Here is a 16206-nt window from a genome sequence, read left to right as displayed (position 1 = left end):
AGACAGTGGTGGTGAGAAGACTGTGGCATAGCGTAGTTGATGATGATCAGCATGAAATAGCTGCGACAAGAGAACCCACTTCCAGTTATATTGCCATCTTCGTTGCTTCTCAGGCCCATGACCTGCTTGGCCGAATGTCATGTGGATGTAGCTACCACGGCTCATGGCTGTCCCACTAAACCTATATGCCCACAATCTCTGCCATCGATGCGTATTATTCCGTTGGTGCTCAAGATGGTCGTGTGTGACACCCTAATGCTGCCGCTAGTGGCGTTGTAATGTGCGCTGTAGACAATATATCTGAGCAGTTTGTTACGGAAAGGTGAGCACTGAAGATGGCATCACGTCTTGAGTTAACCGATACGAAAGTGAAATTATAATCAGTGGAAGACGCACAGGTCACACAATATCGTAGTATGTAAATTGAAGGTGGAGGGAGGAGAAGAGAAAGAAGAGGATCTGATGATACCAGCTGCACCGGGACATTACGCAGAATAGGCGGTGACGAGTGAAAATGTCCTCCGGCCCGGGACCCGAACCTGGGATCTCTAGCTTAGTAGGCAGTTGTGTTAACCACTGTGACATCCGGACACAGTGGTACCGCAAATGCGCGGACTGTGTCGTCACGCTGCCCTGTCGACCCACACTTCCACCTAGCGCCTCCCATTTGCAGGGCCCGTCCGTGACCTCCATGCTCACTAATTTTACATTTCCGCCGGAGGTCAAAAGATATTGTGCATCCTCACTTAAGATTGTGAATTCATTGCTTATTCACGATAATCAGTTTTATGAATGTGTGGTGTCTGTTCTTTCAGACATCCACAACCTTCGGTGCGGACGCACAATATCGTTCGACTTCCAGCGGGAATTTGAAACTAGCGATGATGATGATGAAGTTTGGTTTGTGGGGCGCTCAACTTCAAGGTCATCAGCGCCTCTACGACGTCCCAATTTTTACACAGTCCAGTCTTGCCTCTGTCACGATTGATGATGATGATGATGATGATAATGATGGTGAAACGATGAGAACAACACTCAGTCCCCGGGCAGAGAAAATCCCCAACCCGGCCGGGAATCGAACTCGGGACCCCGTGATACAGAGGCAGCCACGTTGGCCACTAGACCACGAGCTGCGGACTGAAAGTAGCGAGCATGGAGGACACGAACGACGTTTGCGGATAGGTAGCACTAGAGGGGAATGCGGGTCGGCCGGGGATCGTGTCGAGATAATCCGAGCATTTGCGATGAACTGAATGGCGCAGTGGTTAACACAACTGCCTAGTAGGCATGAGACTCCAGGTGCAAGCCTCGGTCCGGTACACATTTTCACTTGTCGTCGGAGTCCGCCGCTCGTGGTCTCGCGGTAGCGTTCTCGCTTCCCGAGCACGGGGTCCCGGGTTCCGATTCCCGGCGGGGTCAGGGATTTTCACCTGCCTCGAGATGACTGGGTGTTTGTGTTGTCCTCATCATTTCATCATCATCCAGGAAAGTGGCGAAATTGGACTGAGCAAAGGTTGGGAAATTGAACGGGCGCTGATAACCACGCAGTTGAGCGCCCCACAAACCAAACATCATCATCATCACTTGTCGTCGGCGATTCCGCGTAGGGTCCCGATGCTGCTGATGTCATCAGATGCTTTCCTTTCCTTTCTCCTCCCTCCACCTTCAGTTTGTATAATGCGTAGTACAGCTGCGGATTCCGTGTGGTGTCTTCTTTCGGACATGGCCAGAAGTGCTCATTCACACAGTATTTCAGTAGTTCCTAAAGCGGATCACCATTATCGCGACACAATGTTTCACACGCATAAACCACAGCAGAGGACAAGCACAAGTATTTGAAAAACGGCTGTCACGTCATGTGCGTAGAGATTGGCAGCAGTGAATTAGCACAGGGTTGCAGAACTGTTTCCATCGGTTTCGAACCCTGTTCTTGAGCGTATTGTGGTCTTGCAGTAAGGGAGAAAAAGCCTCATAGTGCCGAATTCGGTGTGTGGCATGAATTGACTCTTGTCGAAATGATCGTTTGATTTTCATTGTCAAAGATGAGACGGCCTCATCAATTCTCTCAGTGCTGGAAACGTCCACTGTTGGGTTGACATTGTTGTTGAGCCATGTAGTGTACTGATCGCAGTTTGTGAACATAGTTGTGGGCAACAGAATGTGGTCCAGGTTGTACCAATGACTGGGTTGTGGCTTGAGATGAGGTCCACTATGGTGGTGAGTTGGAGGTCGAGAAGGAGATTCTTTAGCATCGCCACATCGGGATCATCAGAGTAATGGGTCCTGTTGTGCTGAACGTGTGTCGGATCATCAGGCCGATGGTAATTGCCCAGGTGTTTATCAACATGGAGTTGTTCTCCCCTTGGGTTGCAGCAGTCAGACTTCCACCTGTAGCGCTTCGCATTTAGATCTCCACATAGGAGGATCTCATGGAAATGGGGACTGTGGACATAAATTCAGAGATGCTGGACAACATCTGAGACAGTTCACAATAGTCAAAGGTGGGTTGGTCTGAAGCCGCTGCCATTGGCGGTTGTCAGTTACAGCGGTTAGGTGGACTTCCTGTGGAAGTCAATGGCGCTGCCTTTGGTTGCAATGACGGGAACTGTTTTAGGGTGTGCATCGGTGCTGCTGGTGGGTTTGAGGCTTGTTACTGCTGGAAAACTGGTGCTACTTGGCGCTGTGCCGTGTAGATTTTCAGTGCATGCTGAAATCTAGGAAGTCCCTCCCCCCCTCCTCCATGTAGTAGGATGTTCGCCTTGGCAGCTGACACACTTTGGTTTCTGAGTGGCAGTCGTGGTGCATTCCATGGATGGGTCATTTACAGTACACTTGACGCAGCGGAGTGATAGTGAGCAGGAGTAGGCCATGTGGAAGAACCGCTGACAGCGTTTGAACTGTGTGCATCCTTCTTTGGCCGATAAGTCTCAATTTTATCTTAGTGCCCAGAATTTGTCACACATCTTAGATGGACTAAATTGTTGGATCTGCAGGGAGCTTAACACGGTAGATTGGTTGAGACACAAGTTTATTCGTCTGTTTATCGCTAGATTTGAACTGATGAATCGACGACTGTAGAAATCCCAGGGACCGAAGTTCTTTTTCAACAGCTTCTGCAGTGATCTCCGCTGGCTGGTACTTAACCGCAACTTTCAGTGACTTAGCAGCTGGTGGTTGATCCGTAAAGAACAGAATTTTTGCAGTCAGAAAGAAGCGAAGACCCAGTCGCTAGTCTGTGATCGATTCCAAATGATCCTGTACACTGAATGGTGATAGGTGGAATTTTGGTCATTGGCATCGGAGCTTTCGCAGACGGCACCGGAGTAGGTTGAGTAGTTGCTCCCGTATTCGTCAGTTGTGCTGTATTGTCCATTTGTTTCGCCAGTCTGGAGGGGGACGAATGTGTTGGATGTCGGAACAGGTAACTGAAGTTAGCTGATGTCTATGTTTTGTGAGTTTTTCCTTTTGCGTCCAGTCTCATTCCGCCCGACAAATTGGAAATCTACGTCGGCATCGACGTCAGTCGCGAGTGGTGGTCCATGTCGGAGTCGGAGGCGGGCTCATGTGTGTAGGTCCTCGCCGGACTCTGTTTTCGTGTCATTGTTTGATATTAACTGAGCGCGCCTGGCGGCGCGGTTCCTGGCTTGTTGCTCGTGCATTTCCTGTCGTCTTTGGTGATCGATTGGCTTGTGTCTTCCGCTTGCGATCCGATAGGAATCGTGATGGGGTCCCATTTCCCAAAGCAACAATCCTGATCGTGGAGGTGTTTCTAAAGCCAGAACGCGAACGTTGTCGAGGACTATGCCTGACCGGCCGTGACCGGGGCCTGGGCCCACCGTTGTTGTCATCCGCGGTGCTGCCAGAGTGTACCGTTTCTGAAGCCGATGTCGTCATAAGCTTTTTCCCGTCCGCCATAGCCTGTGTCGTAGTAAGCAGGGTGGCCGATGGGTCCGGCGACGGAGCAAACACCGCCCGACGGGCGATCGGCCGGCTCCTGCGATGCCGAGGCAGCTGATTCGGTTGCGCGCTTGCATCTATCTTCTCGCTTTTGCATTGCGTACTCGACTGAACTGGAAGAAGATGAACCTCAAACGTCATGTGGGAGCAAGATGGTGCGCTGCCTCATGGGCATAACTCAGTATGCGATTGGTTAAATAACGTCGTACCCGACAGCTGGAATGACTGCAAGGAGCCCGATGATAGAACCTGTTTTATAAGACAGTTCACAAAAGGTCTGACGCCATTCGAGTTTTACCTTTGCGTATTCATAAAGGATCATGTGTATGTGCGTCTGCTACCTGGTGATCTAACTGACTTTAGAATCAGCATTGTTACAACAATTACTCCAGACACACAGATAAATGTTTTGGGAGAACTCGCCTATCGACTCGATGTATGACGAGTGATGCTCGCATTGAATGAACACTTGTCAGAAAAACTGAGTTGCTCTTTCATTTGATGGGCTATTTGTAATTTTAAGTGGGATGTAATATATGCTACAGAGCCTTAAAGCCGGTTATTCATTTTGATACGCTCTGTATAGACAATTGGTTTCCGATACCCTCGTATTTGTTATAGACATGTTGACTGCGATGCACTGATGTTTCAAGCCTTCTTTTTCCAATTGCTGTGTAGTAATATTTGACATTGATATTTGGTCACTTTTAAAAACACGACACTCCTTGCTTAAAATGATCGCATAATGCTATTACTAGCGAATTTGGGTGGTAACCATGTCCTCACCGAGCCCGGATATAAACATTTAAAAAATGAATGTGAGCTTGTTGTCATTGCGTGCTGTCGGCCTACAGCTGGTGATGTCGTCTTGCCTGGACCGTGGCGTCAGCGATGAGGTGGGTGGCGTACCCCTGTTGGCGGGCCAGGCAGCCGTCGACTACACGGTGCTGGCTCTAATGGTGTTGGGAAACTCGTTCATCGTGGCGTCCGTGTGCCGCTACAGGCGCCACTACCCAGTCCACGGGACGGCCGCTTCGGCGCGCTTCGCCGCCAACCTCGCGCTTGCCGACACGTACGTCGGCGTCGCCACCGGCTACTTCCTCGTCTTCCGCTACTTCTGCTGGGCGCAGGACGTGCTCGGCTCCCGGAGGTTCAGCTGCGTGCTGCGCTTCTTCCTCGTGAGCAGCGCCCACATGACCTCAGCGTACAGTTTGGGAGCCATCGCCCTGGATCGCTATGTGGCTGTCGTGCATGCCCTGCAATACAGGAAGATAATGAACCTCAGGTACGCTTCTGCAATGTTTCACAATTGTTTCATTCTAAAGAGCTGTGAGAAAAAGATCGTGCATTTTCAAACTTTCATAACGAAGCTATGATCATTCCGAAACAAATAAATCGTGGAAAAATAAATTTTAATTTACCAAGTGACCAACATGCAAAACACTGGAAGAAGTTTAAATATCTGCCCTGAATACGCCACCATAGTAAATGAAGAGAAGAACAAGTTCTTTAAATAACGCTCAAAAAAGTGTACACCACTATATATCTGGGAACGCGAGTGAGCTTAGAATTAGGATGAGCAGGGAATGACTGCATGAGTCCTATGAAATTAAAAAATAGCTTTACTGTGAGTTAAAAAGAAATAATAATCACAGTTGTATATCTGTGCGCATCAATGATATTAAAATTTGTTGCTGTGTAACATTTGATACTGTTTTGCTTGATCCTGTGCATTGTAAAATGCTCGAGTCTTCCTTCGCATATTAGCCAGAAGATGATCGACACTTTTCTGCTCTAGCCTCTTTCAGTCTTCCATATCGGCCGTCCCATAAACATTTAGGGTGTGGTGAGGACTGCACCAACGACGACACTACTCCATTTGCAACAGGTCGCAAACACTTTCAGATCGGTTGGTGTCAGCTGATAGCGGGTTCAAATGGTTCAAATGGCTCTGAGCACTATGGGACTCAACTGCTGTGGTCATCAGTCCCCTAGAACTTAGAACTACTTAAACCTAACTAACCTAAGGACATCACACACAGCCATGCCCGAGGCAGGATTCGAACCTGCGACCGTAGTAGCAGCGCGGCTCCGGACTGGAGCGCCTAGAACCGCACGGCCACCGCGGCCGGCTGATAGCGGGGGTCATTCCATTCGGATGATTCAGCCTCCTGCAGACATTTGTTGACGAGGTGTGCTTGCATTATCCGCTTGAAAGGCGAATCCATCGCCGAAATGTTGACTGTAGGGCTGGACAATATGTTAGAGAATACTGAAATGATATTCCACAACCTTCAAATTATCCTCAATAGCAATGAGATGCGTCAAACGTATTATATCGACCAAAACAAGAATGACACACCTTCCCGACCATCCGTGGAACCGAATGCCGGAGACGCCCATTAACAGCTGACAACCTTTACATTCTTCTGCGACGACCATCAGAAATCAGTTGAATCCTTGTACTCGTTGGTAAAGAGAACCAGACGTCAATGATCAAGATTCCTTTCTAAGAGTTCCCATCCTTAATAAAGGGATGATGAATTGTGCTGTTGTTCGTAATAGACAAATGGGGTACAAATGGGCAGTGTGGAGACTGTAGCGTACAACTTGGGTTCGTGCAGTCCTCCAAGGTGACTCAAAAATGGTAGTGCTCAGTCCTGTAGCATTTTACCCGCTGGTACCTACGATCCACAATTACTGTAGCAGTTGTCAACTGCTATTGTTGACCAATGATGACCACTAAGCGAACACAGTTTCAAATGTACATTTATTTATTTATTTATCTCATTAACAGTAACCCACCGCCTTGAAATGTAAGGTGGGTCGGATGCTTCTGCATCCAACAGCAAACACTTCTCAGTATTGCAATGTTAGTGGTATTTTTTATACTATAAAGAACGTAACATAAAAATTTATATAAGGTTACAGCGAATTAAGTGTTTAACGTTTGTTGAAATGGTTCTATACAATTTGTTTCTGCCTAGCTGATGAGAATATAATTTATACATGCAAATGTCAAAGAAAAAGAAAAAGAAAAATGTAATACAATGAGTGTGGTTGAAATAATTTTCAATACGTAGAGGGTAGTGATATACAGAATCTGGAGGTGTAATATAGCCTATGTGGCATGCTGGTTGGCAATGGCCTATTTGTACCTTCTACATCTCAAATCTACAGTAAATGATCCTTCGAGAAATGTAAAGTGTACACTGGTCACATTGTTCCTTTCACAAACAGAGACACAGAACGCTCTACTAAAACGCTGTGAAAATGCAGGCTTATTCTTACCTGAATTACCCAAGTGGCTGCACATAGCCATGTCCTGTGATCAAATGAGCATTGGGAACGAGAGGTAAAATAATGCATGTGACGAGGATGTTGCGAAATATATTTGAAAAGTTTATAATACGTTTGGAACGACCTCTGCTGCTGTAGATGCAGTGATGTGCGCAATTTATGAATCTGTTAGACACGCGTAGCAACTCTGCAAGGGATGTCAGTTACAGTTGATTCAAAGTTCAGATGGGCGCTTCGAATGTATAAGGATTATCTGAGTACGTCTAACGCTTCAACTTACCCCCGAGGTGCAAATCACAAGGAATGACATCACCTGATCTTCGACTGCAGGAAATTTTACTGCCTTCGCTTACTCCTCTCTGCACCGAACGGCTCATAAACTTCAGTCAAAGTTGCACGTGCTGTGGGTGCGATAGCTGCATCTTTCTGATAATATAGATATCGACTTTTATCTTACTTCAGGACCCATAAATCACTATCGTCGTTTAGATTACGGTCTTACTAATTTAAGGAAAAAGTTATCGGGACAGTTTTATTTTGACCACCCTGCACAAAAAATAGAAGTTGCGTTTGCAATTCATTTTTTCGGACTCCATTGATACGATCACAGCATCCTCAAAGGTGGCGATCTTGTTTTCATAAAACGGAAATCAAAATAGACTCATTTCTTTGAAGATACATTGGGCAGCTGTGTCATAGATACACTCAAGAAAATGCTGAGCAAATTATCAGCTTTATTTCCCTTATTTTAAAGAAAAGGAAATAGGTTCACATAACCTCGCTGCGGATTACATTTATTTGCCTAACAAAGTACTTTCCTGGCAAGAAAGCCTGAGATCGTGAACAAGGTTTCTGGAAGAGTTGTAATCGGTGTAAGGCAAATGCCGGGATCATACCTGTTCTCCTAAAGATTTTATTTGGAGAAATACAGAGCATTTAGCTGAACAGAAACGAAAGGAAGAATTAATGCGAATAACCAAACAGTAAATTAAAATAAGAACCTAATCCTCATTCGTTAAGTTTGCAAGCCAAATACTTTACCCACTGTTCTAAACTTACATTTTTTTGCAAATCTCCATGCTTACTTGGAATGATTCCTCTCAGATATCACTGATGTTTTCCCCGCGTACATTTGATAAGGTTCAACTCATTTTTTCTTTTACCTCAGCAAAAATTAAAATGCCATTTCTTTCTGGTTACTTGCATCATGAACATGTATTCATCTCTTGCGACCCGGACACCAATCAGCATCGTGGAGCCTACCAATTTGACTGTTCTCCAACGAATACTTTTTGTAGTAGACGATGAATTGTAAATTAGCGAAAGCAAACGAGTTACTAGAGAGAGTTGTTGTTGTTATAGTTGTTATTGTTGTTGCCATTAGTGTGGTGACTAGTTGGATGAATCTCTGCATCCATGTCTACCCTGTTCAAGTCTCGTCACCTCTCGATAATTTTCATAACCTTCATCCGTTAGTAGTTGCTTGCTGTAGTCAAATCTTGTCCTCTCCCCAAAGATTTAACTCCCAACGCTTTCCTCCATCACCAAACTAAAGGATTACTCGAAGCCTCACAATGTATTCTGTTAACCGAACCCCTCTTTTAATGAAGTTGTGGTATAAATTCCTTTTCCATTCGAATTCGATTCAGTACCTCCTCTTCAGTTAATAGACTTACCCACAAAATCTTCAGTATACTTCCGTAGCACCAGATTTAAACAGAGTGTAGTCTCTTCCTCTCTCAACTTCTTATCTTCCACATTTCAGTGCCATACAGAGCTCTAGTCCAGACAAATACCTTCGGGAAGAGTTTACTAACAATTAAATTTATAAACAAAGTCTGAGGGTATCCATTTTGTCTCTTATAAATTGCACGAAACGTTGATTAACTTGTCTTGTGTGGTTGTACCATGGGTTCCAATAATTCAGTGGAAATTTCGTCCTCTCTAGAGGCCTCTAATCTACTTAGTTCTTTCAGTGCCCTGTCAATTCTTTCTAGTAGTATCATATCTTTCATCGCATCTTCAAATATCTTCACATCCCCTTAAATAAAATTATCTTCAAGTTTATTTCACTTTTAAAGACCATCTTTATAATTCTCTGTTGGTCCATCATGCCCAGGGAACATCGTCTGGTATATACTTTTCAATTCAATGAACTTTACCAGCAACCGTACACTTGAAGGAATTTTATTTTATTTCGAAAGCAACCAGTTTCGGCAATTCATTTTGCCATCTTCAGGCACCATACGCTTTTTACAAATCAACGAGCTTATCGCACAGCGCCATAGAACTGGATATCGTGAATCCCAATCGTTGTGCAGCTGATTAATTGCTGTCACACTTTCGTATGAATCAGCTGCACAACGACTGAGAGTCACGATATCCAGTTTTGTGACGCTATAAGCTAAGCTCGTTTATTCGAAAAAAAAGCGTATGGCGCCTGGACTTGGCAAAATGAATTGCCGAAACCGGTTGCTTTTTAAAAAAAAATCTTAAAGTGTACAGCTGTTGGTACAGGTTATTGAAGTAAATTCTTTATAATTGTTTCCGCCTTTAAGCTTCCGCTTCTTTTCTCTATTTGTTTTGAAGAGGGAGATAAAAACTACAGCTGACCTATCCCTCTATTTCTCGCACCAAAACAGGGTTAATGGTACAGTTTCACTCCCTGTGGTTCTATTAAAGCCAACCACTACCCTTAAGTAGTAGTAGGAGGCCCTTCGCTGGTCCTTCGTTAGACATACTTTCTTCAGGGCTTGATGACCCGAATATACTCTGTCCTTTAATCTCCAACTCCCCGCACTAGAAGATTAACCTACAGACTACAAATAGGGGCTTCTTTCTCTACAGCCATCGTGTGTAGGTGCTCCTTAAAGTTTCCATGGCTTGTTATTGATCCTACCATGAGTTTAGTCTTCTCCTGTTCAACCCCAGGATTACAGAACTTCTCTTAATTCTCTTAATGCATAGCTTCGGTTAGGACCGTTTCTGGTCCGACAAATGGAGGCGTCCCACACGTCCCGGCCAGCTTATCAGCTTGTTCATTATCACTAATTTCTGAATCACCAGGGATCCTCAACATGTTTACCCTGTCGCATTCCCCTAATCTAAAAAAGTCTTTGTGGTATCCTGCAACGATCTTTGATCTCGTTTGAGGAACTGATAGCGATTTTAGAGCTGCTAGGCTGTATGAATGAGTGGAGATTCTGCGGCCTTTGTACCACCTACGCAAATTCTCCTTTGCGCGTACCTTCAAGCCAAATATTTTCACCTGGAAACCTTGCCCGGTTTCCCTAGAGGGATTGCGACCCCTCGTGTACTCTGTCTTCCGCATACCACGCCCCGAGCGCCTTCTTCTATTTTCCACCCGTCAGTAAACCAGACACGTCTCCTTCACCATATTGTGTTTCATTCTTCCACTGCCCCCTACTTACGACTGTTACATGGAAAGGTTTATTAAAGTAGTGGGATGTTATTGTATAGTCAGCTGGAATTTATCCGACCATCCTATCTACATCTATATCTACATGGATACTCACCAGGTCACCGTACGGTGCTTCGCGGAGGTACCCTGTACCACCACTAGTTATTTGCTTTCCTGTACCACTCGCAAATACAGCGAGGGAAAAGTGACTGCCTATATGCCTCCGTATGAGCTCTGATTATTCGTATTTTATCTTCGTGGTCCTTGGGCGCAATATATGTTGGAGCAGGTAGAATCCTCCTGCAGTCTGCTTCAAATGACGGTTCTGTAAATTTTCACAATAGTGTTTCTCGAAAATGACGTTGTCTTCTCACCACGGAGTCCCATCTGTGTTCCCGGAGCATCTCCGTAATACTTATGTGTTGTTCGAACGTACCAGTAACAAATCTAGCAGCCCTCTTCTAAATTGCTTGGCGTCTTCCTTCAATCAGACATGCTACGGATCCCAAACACTCGAGCAGTACACAAGAATATGTCGCATCACAGTCGTACATGCCGTCTCCTTTACAGATGAACAACACTTTATTAAAATTCTCCCAATAAACCGAAGTCGACCATTCGCCTTCCCTACGACAGCTCTCACATGATAGTTCCATTTCATAGCGCTCTTCAACGTTACGCCTAGATATTTAAATGACTTGACTGTGTCAAGCAAGACACTACTAACACGGTATCCGTACATCACAGGTTTGTTCTTCCTACTCATCCACTTAATTTACACTTTTCCACTTTTAGAGCTGCTGACATTCGTTATACTAACTAGAAAATTTTATCTAACTCATTTTGTACTTTCCTACAGTCACTCAACTTCGACACTTCAGCTTACACCACAGCATTATCAGCAAACAACGGGATATTGCTGCCCGTCCCGTCCGCCAAATCAAGAGCGTACATACAGAGAACAACAGCGGTCCTATCACACTTCCCTGGGGCACTCCTGACCATACTCTTATCTCTAGTGAACTCTCGCCATCGAGGATAACATGCTGGGTTCCATTACTTAAGCAATCTTCGAGCCATGCACATATTTGTCAACTTATTCCATATGCTGCTACCTTCGTTAACAGCCTGGAGTGTGAAACCTCGCCCAATGATTTCCGGAAATATAGAAATATGGAATTTATTGTAATCCAACTCAGAATATGCACTAGGATTCTGCAGCAAACCGAAGTGGGGGATATTGGTATGTAATTTTGCGGGTCTGTCCTTTTATGCTTCTTATATACTTGCGCTTTTCTCCAGTCGCTTGGGACTTTGTGCTGGGTGAGGGGCCAATGCTTCAGAGAAACCGAATTAGGATTATATCCGGCCCTTGTGATTTATTTTCTTTCAAATCTTTCAGCAGTTTCTCTACACCACAGATGCTTCTTACTATATCGTCCCTACGGGAGTCTGTTCCACGGTCAAATTCTTGTATGTTTGTACGATTCTCTTGTCTGAACGATTTTTTTAACGTAAAATTGTTAATTTTCGCTTTCGTTCTGCTATCTTCACCTGCCACACCAGACTCGGCAACGTGGGACTGAATGGAAGTCTTAGACCAGCTTAGCGATTTTACATGGGACCACATTCTCTATAATGGTGTGGGTTTCGGTATATCCTAAGGGTGTCCAATTACTTCCAGTTTTTAGCCCGTATGCTTCTGCCGCTGCCTCCATTTTAACCCACAGGTTCACGGGTGGCACTCCCAGCATGGTCTCCATTCCAGCAGTGGGTGTGCTGTTAATGTCCAGTCTTATTGCTAAGCAGGTGAGTCCCTACCATCCCTAACCTCTTTAGCAGCCACCTTCTTTTCTGCTTTTTTGCACCATAGTGTCGCCCCATAAATTGTCATGGGTTTCATTACGATTATGTACACCCAGTACATACTCTTGGGGTTTGGACACTAGTTTCTTCCTCATACTTATCTAATGCTCAGAAGAGCACTTTTTGCCTTGAAGCGTGTATTCCTTATGTGAGGGGTCCATGATGGTTTCGCATCCAGGGTTACTCGTAGATACTTCGCTAGCCCCTCTACAGGTACAGTTCCATTGTGAATCGTAAGACTCCAGTACCTGTGCTTGCTCGGAAATGGTATTGCAACAGTGTGTTTGGGGCTGAATCTTAGATGCTGTTTCCTGCACCAGGCACCAGTTTCGCACAATATTCAATGCACAGTTGTAAAGTATTACCTAACTTGCAACATTTTATTTTGACATTCGTCTGCTTATGTTTGACAAAAGTAGCCTCTAATATTTAACGCTTCAGTGAGTTCAGTCACGACTAGGTTCCACAGTATTGGGGACAAAACCCATCCTTGTGGACACACCCTAATGGTGTTGGTCATCATTTTATGATTCATCATGTCTGATTCCACCTTTCTTCTGTTTAACGCTGTCTCAATCCACCTACGTATGATGTTCTTCAATAGGCCTAACCACTGATTCGAAGGTCTCATTCCTAAAAGCTTCCTCGTTATCCAAGAAGATGCATAGAGCAGTTTCCTGAAAGTGTAGTGCGTTCTCCATCTTTCCAATAAGCTGGAGAAAACTGTTTCAAGTGATTTACCTGAAGATATGTCTGTTGGTTTGCGTGTAGAGGAACCTTATTTACCCTCCTTTCCATGCCTTGCACAATAACCAACTTATTATAATGTCTTTTAAAAAAAGATGGAAAGAATAATCGGTGTTGTAACGTTGGCCTTGGTATGACCAGTTCTCTCTGGCTCGCAATGAAAGCTACATCCATTCTCCTCCAAGTATTAGGAATGATTCCTGCTGCTAGGCTGACCCTAGACACCCTGCATACAAATCTCCAAAAACTCAGCCCTCCTTGTTGCAGTAGAGAGAGAATGATTCCATCTTGGTCAGGTGACTTAAGTGGTTCAAATGTTCCCTCCGTCCACTGAATTGTTTTAATCCACACATTCTCTGGCAGATTTACAGTTATTCCTTTGATTATCTGTATACAAGGGCCTCTCAGGGATTCAATCTTAGTCTATGTTGTCTGCTAGAGTGTTTTGAGGGGAATAAGTCTTGAGGTGCACATCCAGCGTCTCATTCACTGTCCTAGTATATTGGTTCAAATGGCTCTGAGCACTATGGGACTTAACTTCTGAGGTCATCAGTCCCCTAAAACGTAGAACTACTTAAACCTAACTAACCTAAGGACATCACACACATCCATACCCGAGGCAGGATTCGAACCTGCGACCGTAGCGTTCGTGCGGTTCCAGACTGTAGCGCCTAGAACCGCTCGGCCACTCCGGCCGGCGTCCTAGTATATTAACTATCCTCCATCCTTATAGAACCTCCTGATTTAGATGGTTTTCTAGTGGGGATTTTGTGAAGTCTGACGAAAGTAGCTATACCTTCTACTTCCTCATACAGTACCTTCGAGGACGATAGTGTCGCTTGCTTATTGGCCAGATTGTATTTGGCGAGGCCTCTCAGTATTTTACAAATTGTTCTTTCCGTCTTGCAAGGTGGATCAGTCTGCCTTTACAATTCCATGATGAAGTTCCACCAAGATACATCCTGTATATTTCTTCGTGACTGGGCAGGTTTATAGGTACTTGGTGATAATGGCAGATGTTACTGCGTCTGACATTTTCTCAAAATATGTTGGATTCCTAGTCGAAGTTCGGACGTCAGATAAGAGTAAGTTGAAGTGTTTTCTGTAAGATTCTACTTCTGTTTCCCTATGGCTCATGTAAGCCATGCTCTGTGTAACACCCTTATCAGCCTCAGACTTAATACACGTGTGATCAGATAAGGATGGTTCCAACGCCACATGCCATTGTTTGACATACTGTAGATACCCAGTAGAATGGTCGCAAAGGTTATGTCCATTTACTTCAACCCTTTCGTTCCTGAACGAAGGTTTCCTGCCCCTATTCCGGATATGCATGTTACTCCAGAGTAAAAATTCAACAAAGTACTCACCTCTGCTGTTGCTGTCGCTGCTTCCCCACACAACCAACCATCAGTTGTTCATTCTGCCGGTAGCAACTGTCTACCAATCTCGTCACCTCCTGGAAAAGAGCAGTAAGCTGAAACCAATACCGTTTCCTTCGTGCCGCCTTCCTCACGCTGCTTAATCTGGAAGGTAACTAAGTCCCTGTAACAAGTGTCCGTCATCAGCATGAATGAAATACTGTTCTTATCATAAATGCATGTCCAGGAGTTCTTTAGATTCATAGCACAAATCAACTTACCTCAATTTCCTCCGTGCCTTGAAACACCCCCTTTATGCAGACAGGGTTCCAGGATCAGGACCACGTCCACCTCCTGTCTTCCTAGCCAACGATTGAGGGTGACAGTTGCCCCTTTGGTGTGTTGCAGGCCTAACTGCGACACTTGCAGCCTCCAGCTTATAGCCATGGTCGCATTCGATGTGTTTGATTATTCTGATGATAACCTACGAGAACCCTAAGTAAAGTTTCACGTAGGATTCTCGCATTACCGTCAGGGATATATTGCGCACCACTTGCAGCACAAGCGTTTGGCTGTCCGATCAACCATTCAGTTGCTTACACTCAAGTCTTCGGTCCTCTAGTTATGTGCCTGAAATTTACCGATCAGTCTTAGAAGAATCTGTATCATATCTTCCATCACAGCTTCACACACTTCCTCTTGCCTTTCTATAATATTTATTTTTATCAACTTATTTGCAACTTGGTCGACTACTACATTTATATATTCGTGTGTGTGTGTGTGTGTGTGTGTGTGTGTGTGTGTGTTTGTGTGTCTGTGTCTGTGTAGTAATGTTTGTATGATGATGATGATGATGAGAGAAGGGAGACAGAGCAGGCCGCCGAACTTAACTTTTCCATCCGACGGACGAATCATCGTCAACTGTGTCACATGCACTCACTTCATGAGACATTGTGGAGAGGTTTGGTATTTGAACCAGGTCACTGCACAAAATCTGCTGGTCAGAAACCTTACGCAACCTCCTCTCCTCCCCTGGCCGGCCAAATACTGACGGTGAAACTTTTTTCCACTGCCAGGATTCGAACCGACTTACCCCCGGGTGGAGTGCCACCGCAGAAGCGTGCGTGAGCGACCTGTTTTGTTATATTTTTCGGGTTTCAGGTATTTAATTTTTTTGTTTCTACCTAGCGAGTGAAAACAAAAACAAACAGTACTAACCGTACGCGGCACCGCCGCTTGTGACGCTACCAAAAACCCATAAACAGATCTCTCATCCCAACGAAACTTAAAACTTCCCCCTTAACCCCCCCCCCCCCCTCCTCCTAAGCAAACTAAACTATCTTGAAGGGACAAATTTGATCATGTTGCCATTAATAAATTTTCTAATAAAAGGTCAAACATCGTTCGAGAGCCAACCCTTAAGGGCGATCGGACTGAGGGATAGGAGATCCCAGTAAGAAGAAAACAAATTTTTTATGTATTTATTTGCTTTTGTTCTTTTATTTATTTTAAATTTTTTGTTTTTTCGTGTTTTATCGGTTCGTTGGTCTGTAC

At 44.8% G+C, this 16206-nt stretch overlaps 1 protein-coding gene across 1 annotated transcript in view; it reads left to right on the top strand.

Moving 5' to 3' along the window:
- Positions 1-16206, top strand: part of LOC126184731 (melanocyte-stimulating hormone receptor-like) — a 193038-nt gene that overhangs the window by 152335 nt on the left and 24497 nt on the right. Inside the window, exon 2 of the mRNA XM_049927268.1 lies at positions 4812-5242. Coding sequence (XP_049783225.1) covers positions 4818-5242 — 425 coding nt within the window. The 5' untranslated portion in view covers positions 4812-4817. The remainder of the gene's footprint in view (positions 1-4811; positions 5243-16206) is intronic.

The sequence above is a fragment of the Schistocerca cancellata genome, chromosome 4, assembly GCF_023864275.1.
Source record: "Schistocerca cancellata isolate TAMUIC-IGC-003103 chromosome 4, iqSchCanc2.1, whole genome shotgun sequence".
NCBI classification, from domain to species: Eukaryota; Metazoa; Arthropoda; class Insecta; order Orthoptera; family Acrididae; genus Schistocerca; species Schistocerca cancellata.
The sequence above is the reverse complement of the archived record's forward strand: the minus strand, read 5'-3'. Positions and strand labels throughout refer to the sequence as shown.